The 14,456-nt window shown below is 44.9% G+C and overlaps 4 protein-coding genes across 4 annotated transcripts; 3 read left to right on the top strand and 1 right to left on the bottom strand.

Moving 5' to 3' along the window:
• Nucleotides 1–433: 433 nt before the first annotated feature.
• LOC144485080 (histone H1-like) lies at nucleotides 434–1,114 on the top strand. The gene has a single exon (XM_078203373.1). The coding sequence runs from the start codon at nucleotides 434–436 to the stop codon at nucleotides 1,112–1,114; it is 681 nt and encodes a 226-aa protein (XP_078059499.1).
• Nucleotides 1,115–2,170: 1,056 nt separating this feature from the next.
• LOC144485049 (histone H4) lies at nucleotides 2,171–2,482 on the top strand. The gene has a single exon (XM_078203349.1). The coding sequence runs from the start codon at nucleotides 2,171–2,173 to the stop codon at nucleotides 2,480–2,482; it is 312 nt and encodes a 103-aa protein (XP_078059475.1).
• A 1,330-nt stretch (nucleotides 2,483–3,812) lies between these two features.
• Nucleotides 3,813–4,246, top strand: LOC144485082 (histone H3). The gene has a single exon (XM_078203375.1). It carries the CDS (start codon nucleotides 3,836–3,838, stop codon nucleotides 4,244–4,246), a length of 411 nt encoding a protein of 136 aa, XP_078059501.1. The 5' UTR covers nucleotides 3,813–3,835.
• A 762-nt stretch (nucleotides 4,247–5,008) lies between these two features.
• On the bottom strand, nucleotides 5,009–5,398 carry LOC144485066 (histone H2A-like). Its single transcript, XM_078203366.1, has one exon. It carries the CDS (start codon nucleotides 5,396–5,398, stop codon nucleotides 5,009–5,011), a length of 390 nt encoding a protein of 129 aa, XP_078059492.1.
• Nucleotides 5,399–14,456: the final 9,058 nt, after the last annotated feature.

Raw genomic sequence — 14,456 nt, 5'->3', positions numbered from 1 at the left:
TTCAATCAATGATTCCCCCCAATCCCCCTGCTGAGCCCCAAAGTGAGATTTCAAGGCAATTGTTTCGCTAAATTCAAGATTTCAGTGGAAAAGTAGAGAACATGTCAGCTATCGCGTGTGAGAGCGCGATCAGTGCAGCAGTAAAACGGGTTTCAGTGGAAAATGGAGTCCTCAGTTCGAGTGAAACCTTTTCAACAGCAAACATTCGTGTGTCAGAGACATGAAGGATGTGAGCTGGATCTCTGGAGAGGCGGAATTTCATTGCAAGGTTTGTGAGGAGAGAGAAACACAGAGAGGCTGGAGGAGCCAGGAGCTGACAGCAGCTTGTCTCTGCTCCGTCCGCTCTCTGCCTTTAAGTTGCTCTGTGCCGCCACCACTGGGTTCATTTCGGATCCAGTTCTGACTCACACAGATTTTCCACACACTCTCGGATATGACTGAAAGTGCAGCCGCCGAAACGGCTCCTCCAGCCGCTCCCGCTCAAGTGAAGTCTCCCAGGAAGAAGAAGGCGGCTCCCCGACCTGCGGCAGCCGGTCCCAAGTTAGGCGAGCAGATCCTCAATGTTGTGGCGGGTTGCAGCGATCGCAAGGGGATGTCCCTGGCCGCGATAAAGAAAGCTTTGGCTGGCAGCGGAGTGGATGTGGGGAAGCGCGGCTCCCAGATCAGGTTAACGATCAAGAGGAAGGTGGAGAAAGGCTCTCTGGTGCAGATAAAGGGACAGGGCGCCTCCGGCTCCTTCAAACTCGCTAAGAAGGAAAGCCCGGGGAAAATGGGAAAGAAGGTGAAGAAACCAACAGCCAAGAAATCTTTAGTAAAGAAAACAGCGGCCAAGAAGGTGACAACAAAGAAACCCGCAGCCAAGAAACCCGCAGCAAAGAAACCCGCAGCAAAGAAACTCGCAGCAAAGAAAACTCCAGTGAAGAAATCAACAGCGAAGAAAACAAGCAGCAAGAAGGCGGCAACTCCAAAAAAGGCGGTGAAGAAAGCAGCCCTGAAGAAAAAGTCTCCTGTGAAGAAGGTGACGGGCGGAAAGTCTGTCAAAAAAGTGACTAAATCCAAGGCCAAACCCAAAGTGAAAGCAGCAAAAGCGAAGAAAGCGCCAGGAAAGAAGTGAAAGAACCCGAGCAAATTGTAAACCTCTGAACCCAAAGGCTCTTCTCAGAGCCACCCACATCTCTCAGGAAAGAGCTGATCCCGCAAGAAAATGATTCCTGTCCCGCGGCCCGGCTCATTCTCAATAGAGATCATTTCAAATTCAGACTAAAGCAAAACACAGCAGAGGCTGAATTTCATTTGAATTTCACATTTGTTCAATCGCCACTTTCTCTCATAATAAAGATGTCTGGTAGATTCAGTGTGAGACAGTAACACTGGCGGCTAAATACCGCTTTCCAACTTCAATTTTAACTCAGGAGATTTCCCCAAACAGCTGCAATAAGGTATTTGTAAACAGCTGGAAGCGGATGTGGGTGAGGATGTTCCTGAGGGAGATTCTTCCTCGATTCTTGCTGTGTTTAAGTCGGAATATTACTGACTGGGAATCATAACGGGGCCAAACACAAAAGCAAAAAGTCACGAACCGACTCGTTAACTCCCTCTTCACAAAAGCTGCCGGAGCTGCTGATTATTTGCAGCATTTTCTGTTTTGATTCCATATTTCAAAGCTCCAGGTTTGTGGAAACTCTTGAGTGTGAAGGGTGGCTCTGGAAGGGTTTATGTGGGGAGCTGTGTTTCGCTTCCATTGTTATTAAACGGGTTGAAATTGGCGGTTGCAGAAACTGGAGGTGGAGCTGAAAGATCAGGGGCCGTTCTGTGTGTGTGTCAGTCCGGCTCTCTCCTCCCTCCCGCTCTGTGTTTAATCTTCACTCTGTCTCCTCCCCTCTCCGCTCTCACTCCGCCTTTCTCAGTCCATAAGACCATAAGACATAGGAGCGGAAGTAAGGCCATTCGGCCCATCGAGTCCACTCCACCATTCAATCATGGTTGATTTCAACTCCATTTACCCGCTCTCTCCCCACAGCCCTTAATTCCTCGAGAAATCAAGAATTTATCAATTTCTGTCTTGAAGACGCTCAACGTCCCGGCCTCCACAGGCCGGTAAGGGCTGTATAAAAGGAGCCTGAAAGAGTTCCTCTCTCATATTGTGCAGAGATCTGAGTGAAGAATCATCATGTCTGGCAGAGGGAAAGGAGGCAAAGGACTGGGTAAAGGCGGCGCAAAGCGGCACCGCAAAGTGCTCCGTGATAATATCCAGGGCATCACCAAGCCAGCAATCCGCCGCCTGGCTCGCCGTGGCGGTGTCAAGCGGATCTCGGGTTTGATCTATGAGGAGACTCGCGGGGTGCTGAAGGTTTTCCTGGAGAATGTGATCAGGGATGCGGTCACCTACACTGAACACGCCAAGCGCAAGACGGTCACTGCCATGGATGTGGTGTACGCTCTGAAACGCCAGGGCCGCACTCTCTATGGATTCGGCGGCTGAACAACTCGATCCTTTCTCCCGGACACACAACAAAGGCTCTTTTCAGAGCCACTCACCGCTTCACAGAGAGAGCAGTGACCTGGGAACGGCAGCTGGGACAGGCTGTTCAGTGTTTGAGATGCATGTTTGTTTTGTTTAGGTTACAGTGCGGGAATCACCGAATTTAACATTTCATTTGGAGCGGCGATAGGAATTGTTTTTGAAATTTTTAAGTGGATTGTCTGAGCAGTCCCCAGTTGACATGTGCCCTCAGTGAAACGCCACATCACTCCTGTTTAATCACTCAGTGTTTGGATAGAGTTTATAAAAGCTTTCTCTGGAATAGCGGAGTTTAGTAGCAGCAGCCGGTGAATCGTTCACTGGACCAGTCCCAGTTGTGATGCTATTTGCCCCCAGACGGTTGTTTCCTGCACTGAAACTGACGCTTTGTGAAACTGATCAGTTTCCGCTCAGTCATTCACAAACCCGCAATTCCCGCAGTTTGAGCCGCTCCAACCCCAGCCTGCTTCTGATTGGCCATCCTCTCCACATTCGCAGCTCTGAACCAATCGCAGAGCATCGAATGTGAACATTGAACCAATCATTGGCTTCAACTGTCAACCGGCAGATATTTTGAATTGGGGGGAAATGCCGCCAATTTCAGCGCGGGAAAGGGAATTGAGACAAATTCTTAACTTATTAAAAATAGATTCTCAATTAATATTCTGCTATAAGATTATTTTACAAAGAGGTTTCATTTGTGAACATTTGTCCGCCACGGGAAGCAAACGGCTCTATTCAGAAATGTCAAACGGGACAAATATGAAGTCACTCTGTAACAAACAACAAACTCAACCCCTTTCACACCGGCTTCAGGGAGACACAGAGAAGCGACTGATTTCTGATCCTTGCCCCCGAAAACGGCAGCGAATGTTACAAACGACAGGAGAGGGGAAATCTGAATGGGCTGGAGAGGAAAGGGACAGGGATCGAGTGGAACAGCGGGAGATTCTGGGAATGAACAGCCCAGAGAGCGGGGAAAGGGTCTAAAGCGCTAAGTGCAGGGAGATAGACTTCAAATCTTCAATATTTCGAGTAATGTTTATTTTAATAAGGACGGGATAAAGTCTTTTATACAGACGGCTATTTCCTGCATCGAAAACGGCCCAATTTCTGAAAGGCGCCGTTAACAAAACAACTGAACCAATCAGAACCTGAGTTACAGACATTAATTCGCTGGTCACAGTTTGATTGAAACTTCCTGGGCCAATTCCCGCTGGGGGCGGTTCCTCACAGAGTTTAAAAAGGCGGATGCAGCGCAGACTCTGTATTAACAGTTTGTGTCTCAGAGATTGTGCTGAATCCGCTCAGAAAATGGCCAGGACCAAGCAGACAGCGCGCAAATCGACCGGAGGGAAAGCTCCTCGCAAACAGCTGGCTACCAAAGCGGCCCGGAAGAGCGCTCCAGCCACGGGCGGAGTGAAGAAGCCTCATCGCTACAGACCCGGCACTGTGGCTCTGAGGGAGATCCGCCGCTACCAGAAATCCACCGAGCTGCTGATCCGCAAACTGCCCTTCCAGCGCCTGGTGCGAGAGATCGCTCAGGACTTCAAGACAGACCTGCGCTTCCAGAGCTCGGCCGTCATGGCCCTGCAGGAGGCCAGCGAGGCTTACCTGGTGGGGCTCTTTGAGGACACCAACCTGTGCGCCATCCACGCCAAGCGAGTCACCATCATGCCCAAAGACATCCAGCTGGCCCGTCGCATCCGCGGGGAACGCGCCTAAACCCCGGCCTCAGCACCAAGTACAACAACGGCTCTTTTAAGAGCCACCAAATCGGCAAATGAAAGAGCTGCGATCTCCTGTTAACGATTCCCGTGTTTCAATTCCCAGGACAGAATATTCCCAGGACTCCAGTACTGAAACCTCTTAATGTTATAAGTAACTCTCCGTTGCATTGAGGTAAATCATATCTCCAATCCTTTGATGAGTTAAAAACGATGCCGGTAACAATTCTACTGCAGTTTAATTTTAAAGTGGTTTTATTAAACCTGCGATCATTTCAGTTTCCGAGGAATAATTCCCCAAATCCACTTTGTCCTCATGTTTCGAGTCGCGGCGTGAGTGACGCAATTTTCAACAGTCAGGAAGCATCTCAAACAGTAACCCACTCACACCGATATAACCATTGCAGAAACGCTTGCACATTCGCATAGACAATAATTAACACTTTTCCAGATACAATGACTGGCTCTGAAAACCGATGGGTTGCAGATGAATGTCCTCGCAGACTATCACATTTTAAAGCAATTATATTGGAAATTGGATCATTTTAGTTCACTGGGATTGTTTCCCCGATAAACAGCAGCAACTTGTATTAAAATACTGTATGTGTCAATCGTACGGATTGATAGAACAAAGCTGGAAACAGCTGTGCTGTGAATAGCAGTGCAGAAACTGACCGATAGACACCAGCTCGCCCTTTTTCAGATAAAGTGAGTGGCTCTGAAAAGAGCCTTTGGGTTATCAGATTAAAGAATGGTCGCTTCACTTGCTCTTCGCGGTCCCAGCGCTGCTTTTCTTGGGCAGCAGCACGGCCTGGATATTAGGCAGCACCCCGCCCTGAGCGATGGTCACCCCTCCCAGCAGCTTGTTGAGCTCCTCGTCGTTGCGGACGGCCAGCTGCAGGTGTCTGGGGATGATGCGGGTCTTCTTGTTGTCCCGGGCCGCGTTCCCGGCCAACTCCAGGATTTCAGCGGTCAGATACTCGAGCACAGCAGCCAGATAGACCGGGGCTCCGGCACCCACACGCTCAGCATAGTTGCCCTTTCTCAGGAGCCTGTGAACACGGCCCACCGGGAACTGCAGTCCAGCCCGGGAGGAGCGAGACTTGGCCTTGGCCCGAGCTTTCCCGCCGCTCTTTCCTCTTCCAGACATTTGCACAATCTCACAAACACTTTCACAAAGAATCAGCAATTTCTCCAGCATTGACTGTTCTTATAAACTGACAGCTCCTCTGATTGGCCGCTGCTCTATTCACCTCATTTGCCTATATTCTTCACCAATCAGCTCACTGGAAACAGAAGAGGGCGGGATTTCCCCACAACAACCGGCAGAAGCAGAGAATTTGTCCATTTCCAAAAGCCGCCAATTTCATTGTGGGAAAGGAGCGAATTCAAATCAATGTCGTCATCAGTCAGAGATTTCAAATCCCTTCTATTGATTTGCTTTTATTCAGCTCTTCCCGTCACCAATCGGAGGCGCGGCTTTAACATTTTCTATCAATGTGCTTCATTCTCTTGTCGCTTTCTAACTGTCCCGGGCGGGAATCAATCCCTGTTCACAGCATTCCCAGAAGGAAAACACTCCGTTTAGTCTTCAATCAGAACCCAGTGTCTTTCACTGAAAACAGGGAGCCGGATCGAGTCCTCACACTGTCCTTATTCCGCTCTGTAATAATCCCACTCCGGACTGTTACCCTGCGGGGAATTACTGTGAATAAAATGATGAATCAACGAACATTTCAGGAATTGAGAGAAGGGACCGTTACCGCGAAAAATAGCCGCGAATGAGGTCATTTAGGGGCTGTGAAAATAACAGAATAATAACAGCTTTCAGCACAAAGCGAAGGCAGCTGAGTGAATTCTGGGTTAATGTTTGGTTTACAGGACAGGAGACACAAACAGCAGTGGAAGTTATTCCATTTTGCATTCTAACCATCGAATAGGAAGGTGCCGGATACAGCTTTTCACAGAGACTGACGATTAGATTTCCTCACCCAAATGTTATTGGAATGATGACCAAATAGGATTCGGGAAAGATTTTTCCCTCCATCCCTTCCATTCTCTGGATTTACACCGGCTGAAAGAACAACGAGAAAAGTTCATAGTGACAGAAACAGATTATCCTTGGGAACACATTTAGTTTGAAACGTCCTTGTGATGTAATAGAGCAGAGTGGTTATGTTTGTGGCGAGATGCAGGAAACTGTAGACGAACAGAGGGCCGTGTTTTTAAAAAAATCATTTTGGGACATGGGCACCGCTGGCTGGCCAGCATTTAATGCACATCCTGAGTTGCCCTTGTTCAGAGGACAGTTGAGTCAACCACAGTGCTGTGGCTCTGGAGTCACATGAAGGCCATACCGGGTAAGGACGGCAGACTTCCTCCCTAAAGTGAACCAGATACGATTTTCTGACAATCGACAATTGCCTCACGGTAATCAGTAGATTCTTAATTCCAGATATTTTTTATCAAATTTAAATTCCATCAACTGCTGTGGCAGGATTCGAACCCGGGTCCCCAGAACATTAGCTGAGTTTCTGGATTAATAGCATAGTGATAATACCACTCGGCCATCACCTCTCCAGTGTACAAACATCATTAACTGGTAGGTAAAGTAATAAAGCTAATAGTCTCTGAAGGATTGGAATTTGTGTTACAGTTGCAGAAAACTCTGTTCAGACCCCATTTAGATCACTGTGTTCATCCCAGGAAGGTTAGATTGGCCTTGGAGTGGGAGCAGCAGAATTTGACCAGTGATGCCAGACTCAAATGATGAGGACAGATTGCAAAGACTAGTCCTGTAATAACCTGAACATGGAAGATTAAGTGGTGATGTGAGTGAGATGTTTACAATGAATGATTTGATAGGGTGCAGAGAGATAAACTGTTAGCTCTGAATGGGGGAACCTCACCGTAAAATGAGATGAGACATTTCAGGGATAATTTAGACCATAAGACATAAGAATATAAGATATAAGAATTCGGCCACTCGGCCGTTTGAGTCTGCTCTGCCAATGAAGCATAGCTGATATTTTTCTCATCCCCATTGTTCTGCCTTTTCCCCATAATCCCTGATCCCCTTATTTAATTTCAGGGAAAGCTTCTTGATAGAGGATGGTGGGAATGTTGAATTGTCCACAAACAATTGTTAAAGCTGAGTTTATCAGGAAATTAACAAGCTGAAGATGACAAGCAGCCAGTAACATGAAGGTGGATAGTCAGAGTTTCTGTAGGTATTTAAACAATAAAAGAGTTAAAGTGAGCATTGGTTCTATCGAAAGTGCATCTGGGGAATTGATAATGGAAAATAGGATATTGACAAATGAATTGAACAGGTAGTTTTCATTTGTGTTCACTATAGAGGACACAAGTAACATCCCAAAAATAGCTGGAAATCAGCAAATGGAAGGGAGGGAGGAACTCAGGAAAATTACAATCACCAGGGAAAGTGGTATTGAGCAAATTGTCGGATCTGGAGGCTGACAAATCCCTGCGTCCGGATGGGCTTCACACTCAGGACATGAAATCAGTGGCTAATGAGATAGCTGATGCATTTGTTTTAATTTTGCAAAATTCCCTGGCTTCAGAGAATGTGATGTGGAGATGCTGGGGTTGGACTGGGGGGTAAGCACAATAAGAAGTCTTACAACACCAGGTTAAAGTCCAACAGGTTTATTTTACTACTAAGTAAACCTTGTGCTACCAAATAAACCTGTTGGACTTTAACCTGGTGATGTGGGACTTCTTATTGTTCAGAGAATGTTCCATTAGAATGAAATATAGAAAGTGTAACACCTTTATTCAAAAAGAGATGGAGAGAGAAAACAGGGAACTACAGGCTGTTACCCTGACAGCTATTCGACGACGAAGGGGCAGCCTGTTCCGAAAGCTGGTGGCTTTTGCTACCAAATAAACCTGTTGGACTTTAACCTCGTGTTGTTAGACTTCTTACTGTGTTTACCCCAGTCCAATGCCAGCATCTCCACATCTTTTTCTGGGTGGCAGGATATGTCGAATGGTGTATCTGTACCAGGGCCACAACTTGTTACAATTTATAAAAATGACTTTGATGAAGGGACTGAAGATACGGTTGTTAAATTTGCTGACAGCATAAAGATTGACAAGAAATTAATTGCAAAGTGTACGTAAAGAGGCTACAAAAGGAAACAGATAGGTTATGTGAATTGGCAAAATGTGGCAAATGAGGCAAATTGCGAGGATGAAACAGTGGATGAAAAATTGAGACTTTCAAAGTTGAGATGAATAGGGTGCCAGCCAGGTACATAGCCACCAGAAATAAATACACAGCATCCAAAGCTAGAGTATCCTGGAGTCTAAGGATATTGATGAGAAAATAAGGAAGAAAAAAGAGACATATGATGCATGCTGGAATAATAATAGCAATAGAAATCAGGAAAAACAGTTCAAATGCAGGAGAGAGGCTAAGGCTTTAATAAGGGAGGCTAAGAGGGAGCATGAGGAAAGGATAGCAGGCTGCGCTAAAACAAATAGTAAAATGTTCTTCAAACATATACATGTGAAAAGGTTAGTGAAGGATAAAGTGGGGCTCATAAGGGACGAGCAGGGTAAACTGGTCACTGAAGCAGAGGGTATGGCAGAGATACTAAATGAGTACGGTGCTTCTGTCTTTACAAAATTAAACAATGTGACAATGGCCTTGTTGAAAATATGGGTGCTCAGTAACTGAACAGTATAGTGATAGATAAAGAAGAGGCACTAAAACTCTGGCAGCACTCTCAGTAGAGAAGTCACCAGGTCCAGACTGGATGCATCGTAGATTGCTGAGAGGTGAGGGAGCAAATTGCGCAGCCATTGACAGAAACTTCCTGGCCTCTTTGAACACAGAATTAGTCCCATGGGATTGGAGGATTGCAAATGTAATGCTGTTTTTCAGGAAAGGGGCAAAGGATACCCCAGGAAACTACAGACCTCTCAGCTGGACATCAATAGTGAGAAAACAGATGGAGGCCACAGTATGAAATAAGATATATATATACTCTCAGAGAAATATAAGTTCATACTCGGCAGATGACATAATTTTCTCAAGGGCAGGTCATGTTTGGCAAGATGAGACACAGACATTGGATGAGGGTAGTGCTGTCGATGTTGTATATTTGGACTTTCAGAAAGCATTTGATATGGTGCCACATGGCAGGTTGGTGAGCGAATTAGAAATGTTTGTGATTGATGGGTCCTTGGCAGCATGGATGAGAAGTTGGCTGAAAGATAGGAAACAGAGGTTGGGTATAGATGTGCATTTCTCAGACTCGAGACGAGTTGAAAGTGGTGTTCCCCAGGGATCAGTGTTGGGACACTTGCTTTTTCTGATTTATATAAACCATTTAGAGATCGATGTTAAGGGCAAGATTTGCATACAATACCAAGCTGGGGAAAATAGTGAATTGTGAGAATGATGCTGAGTGACTTTAGAGGGACATTGACAAGTTGCCCAAATGGGCAGACACCTGGCAGATGAATTGCAATGCAGCAAAATGTGAGGAAATGCATTTTGGTACAAGAAACATGAGGAGAAAATATGCCCATTATGGTGCAGCATTTAGGGGAAGTACAGGAGCAGAGAGAACTTGGGTTTCAAGTGTATAATGCTCTGTTGCGGGCAAGGCAAGTTGAAACAGTTATTAATAAGGCTGATAGGATCCTTGGAGTCATAGAGGTTTACAGCATGGAAACAGCTCTTTGGCCCAACTTGTCCAAGCTGCCCTGTTTATACCACTAAGCTAGTCTCAATTGCCTGCATTCGGCCTGTATCCCTTCAGAATCATAGAAGCCCTATAGTGCAGAAAGAGGCCATTTGGCCCATCGAGTCTGCACCGACCACAATCCCATCCCGGCCCTACCCCCTTATCCCGACATATTTACCCGCTAATCCCTCTAACCTACGCATCTCGTGACACGAAGCGGCAATTTTAGCATGGCCAATCAACCTAACCTGCACATCATTGGACTGTGGGAGGAAACCGGAGCACCCAGAGGAAACCCATGCAGACACGAGGAGAATGTGCAAACTCCACACAGACAGTGACCCAAGCCAGGAATCGAACCCAGGTCCCTGGAGCTGTGAAGCAGCAGTGCTAACCACTGTGCTACCGTGCCGCCCCAATTCCCTACAATTCCAATTTATACCAATCTTACCCATGTAACTGTCTAAATGCTTTTTAAAAGACAAAATTGTACCCACCTCTACGACTGCCTCTGGCAGCTCGTTCCAGACACTCACAACTCTGTGTGAAAACCCTCTGGTTCTGGGTTCCTCGTCCATGAATCAGAAAAGGCTAATATAGATGTACAGCAAATAATTAGGAATGCAAATAGAATGTTATTGCTTAATGTGAGGAATTGTAGGGAATTGATGCTTCACTTGAACAGGACGAGGTGAGACCACATCTGGAGGATTGTATACAGTACTGGTCCCCTTATCGAAAGAAAGATGTAAACACATTAGAAGCAGTGTAAGTGTGCAATGAATACTCTCTCAATCTATCAGCGAGTGTGCGTGAAGAATCAACTCTCTCAATCTATTACTGTATGGGTGTGGAATTAACTCTCAATCTATTAGTGTGAGAGTGTGGAATTAACTCTCTCTCACTCTATTACTGTGTGTGAGTGTGGAAATGACTCTCTTCTAATACTTTATCGATTACTGTGCAGAATTAAATCTCTCAATCTATTATTGTATGTGAGTGTGGAATTAACTCTATCCTATGACTGTGTGTGCATGTGTGCGTGTGTGTGGAATTAACTCTCTCTCAATCTATTCCTCTGTGTGATTGTGGAAGTAGCTCTCTCAATCGATTGCTGCGTGTGTGTTGAATTAACTCTCTCGCAATCTATCACTGTGTGATTTTGGAATTAACTCTCTCTCAATCTATTGCTCTGCCAGTGTGGAATTAACTCTCTCTCAATCTATTGCTCTGTCAGTGTGGAATTAACTCTCTCACAATCTATTACTGAGTGTGAGTGTGGAATTAACTATCTCTCAATCTATTACTGAGTGCGAGTGTGCAAATAATACTCTCTCAATCTATTACTGTGTGAGAGGGTGGAATTAACTCACATCTATTACTAGGTGCGAGTGTGGAATTAACTCCCTCTCAATCGATTCCTGAGAGTGTGTGGAATTAACTCTCTCTCAATCGATTACTGAGTGTGAGTGTGGAATTAATTCTCTCTCAATCTATTACTGTGTGAGAGTGTGGATGTAACTCTCTCTCAATATGTTAGTGTGAGAGTGTGAAATTGACACTCTCTCAACCAATTACTGTGTATGTGTAATTAACTCCCTCTCAAACTATTACTGAGTGTGAATGTGGAATTAACTCTCTCTCAATCTGTTACTGTGTGATTGTGGAAATAACTCCCTAGCTATCTATTAATAATGTATGCAATTAACTGTCAGTCTCTGTTACTGTATGGAAGTGGGTCACTGTCAGCTTAGCAAACTGCTGCTAGTAGAGAGCCACAGGGATCAGTGCTGGGTTCTCAGCTATTTACAATCTATACTAATGACCCAGATGAAGGGACAGATCAACACCAAATTTTCAGGCAATATATAGGTAAGTGGGAAAGCAGGTTGTGAGGAGGACACAAAAAGTCTGCAAGGGGATATAGAGAGGTTAAGTGAGTGGACACAAATCTGGCAAGTAGGATACAATGTAGGAAAGAGTGAGGCTTTCCACTTCAGTGGGAAGAATTGGAAGGCAGAACATTATTTAATTAGAGGAAGAGACAGCAGAATGTTACAGTACAGAGGATCTAACTGTAATTATAAGTACATATGTGGAGTATAAAAGTCGGGAAATGTTGCTGCAAATACATGGCATTGCTGAGTCTACACGTTTATATGCTTTCTCTGATTTAAAGAGGGAAACACTTGTATTGTAGGCAATGAAGATTCACTTGGTTGATTGCTAAGATGAAGGAGTCATCTTATGAGGAAAGTTTAATCAAGTTAAGCTAATATCATAGAAGTTGAGAAGAATGAGAGATGATCATATTGAAACATGGAAGAATCTGAGGAGACTGGACAGGGTAGATGTTGAGAGGAATGTTTCCATTTATGGGCAAAATTGGAACTACAGGACACAGTTTAAAAATAAAGTATGCCCCACTTAAGATGGAGATGAGAAGGAATTTTTCCTCTCAAAGTGTCCTTAATTTTTGGCATTGATTAGATTCCATCCTAAGGTAGGAAGAATTTTGATCTACGAGAGAGACAAGGGTTATAGGGCAGGCAATAAAATGGAGTTGAGGCCATAATCACATCAACCATGATCTTACTGAATGGTGGGGCAACCCGAAAGAACAAATTGCCTTCTGCTACTCCTGCTTCATATGTTCTGATTTGATGTCAATGTGGAACTAACTCTCTTAGTCTCTGTTTCAGTATTTCAGTGTGGAATTAACTTACGTTTGACACTGCATATGAGTGCAGAACTGATTCCCTTTCCATTACTAATTTTATATGAGTGTGCAATGTCTCTGTCAGTCTCTGTTACTGTACAGGACACCTTGATGAGAAATGTTTGGGGCCGACTGGTCTCAAATGTACTCAGGGTTAAACCCATCAGCTTTTCCTCCATCAACACTCCAGTTCAAAGCCAGCCAACAAGAACATACCTTCACAGAAAGTGAGACACCAATTTTCACAACCAACATCCACCCTGGTTCAAATGGATTCTTTGTCCATTTCTGGCCTCATTTTTCTGAGCAACAGCTACAATAATTCACTGGTAAAATCATGTGGCCACTGGAATTTTGAAACAAGGTGAAAATTCTGGAATACACAACAGGTCAGGTAGCATCTGCAAAGAGAGAAACAGAGTTCATGTTTCAGCTCACTGACAATCAGCATGAGATAAAACACTTCCTAATATCCACTCATGGCGGCCGCAGTTCCCACATGGGGAGGTAATGGTGTAGTGGTATTGTCACTGGACTAGTGATCCAGTGTAATGCAATGGGAGCAAATTTTACCACAGCAGAGAGTGCAATTTGAACTTAAAAAAATCTGGAATTAAGATCTAATGATGACCACGTCATGACAACCCACTTCATTTACTGATGCTCCTTTAGGCAAGCAAATCTGCCCAAATTTACTGTTCTGGCCTACATGTGACTCCAGACACACAGCAATGTGGTTGACTCTTAAGTGCCCTCTGAAATGGCCTAACAAGCCAGTGATGCCCCCATCACATGAATTAATAAAAACAATGCTCTGTGCCCCGGAAAGTGCTCTATCCAGGACACTGACTTGCCCAGGCACAGGGCAATCTGTGCTGGAACATTTCCCAGTGCCACTTGTAAAGTTTATTTATTTGTGTCACAAGTAGGGCTTACATTAACACTGCAATGAAGTTACACTGACAACTCTCTAGTCACTGCACTCTGGCGCCTGTTTGGGTACACTGAGAGAGCATTTAGCATGACCAATGACCAGAGGAAACCTATGCAGACATGGGGAGATTGTGTAGACTTCGCATCGACAGTGACCTAAGCCAGGAATCGAACCCGGGTCCCTGGCGCAGTGAGGCAGCAGTGCTAACCACTGTACCACTCCCATTCCACCAAGCTGCCCGTGTCTTATTGAAGTTTCCCACTTTCCTCCTCACAGTTGCCAATGCCTCCAAGATTGGTGGCGTATGGAAATGTTGAGCTTGAGTCCTGTACACCAAGGTGTGTGTCATTAATATATATCAGGAAGAGCAGGGCTCCTAAAACCGAGCCCTGGGGAACTCCACTAGAAACCTTCCTCCAGTCTGAAACACAACCATTAACCACTACTCTTTGTTTCCTCTCACTCACACTGTTCCATATGGGGCGGTGGAGATGGCCTCAGCACCCTAGCTATGACTGTAACACTGCATTCTGCACTCTCTCCTATCCTTCTCTGTGAATGGTATGCTTTGTCTGTATAGCACGCAAGAAACAATACTTTTCACTATTTACTAATACATGTGATGATAATAAATCAAATCATACCTCAATCTGAGAATGTATTTCAGATTTGGATTTGTATCAAATGTATTTGTGAATATTCACTGTGGCCATTAGTACAATCAATTCAAAACCCCTGATTTGCGTGATGTATTTAAGTCGAATCTCAGAGTACATTATTAATGTTCATTGTGTAACTTTTAATGAGATTCCATGTGTCAGTTTTATCATATATT

The sequence above is a fragment of the Mustelus asterias genome, unplaced genomic scaffold, assembly GCF_964213995.1.
Source record: "Mustelus asterias unplaced genomic scaffold, sMusAst1.hap1.1 HAP1_SCAFFOLD_152, whole genome shotgun sequence".
NCBI lineage: Eukaryota > Metazoa > Chordata > Chondrichthyes > Carcharhiniformes > Triakidae > Mustelus > Mustelus asterias.
This window is presented reverse-complemented; position numbering and strand designations above follow the sequence as displayed.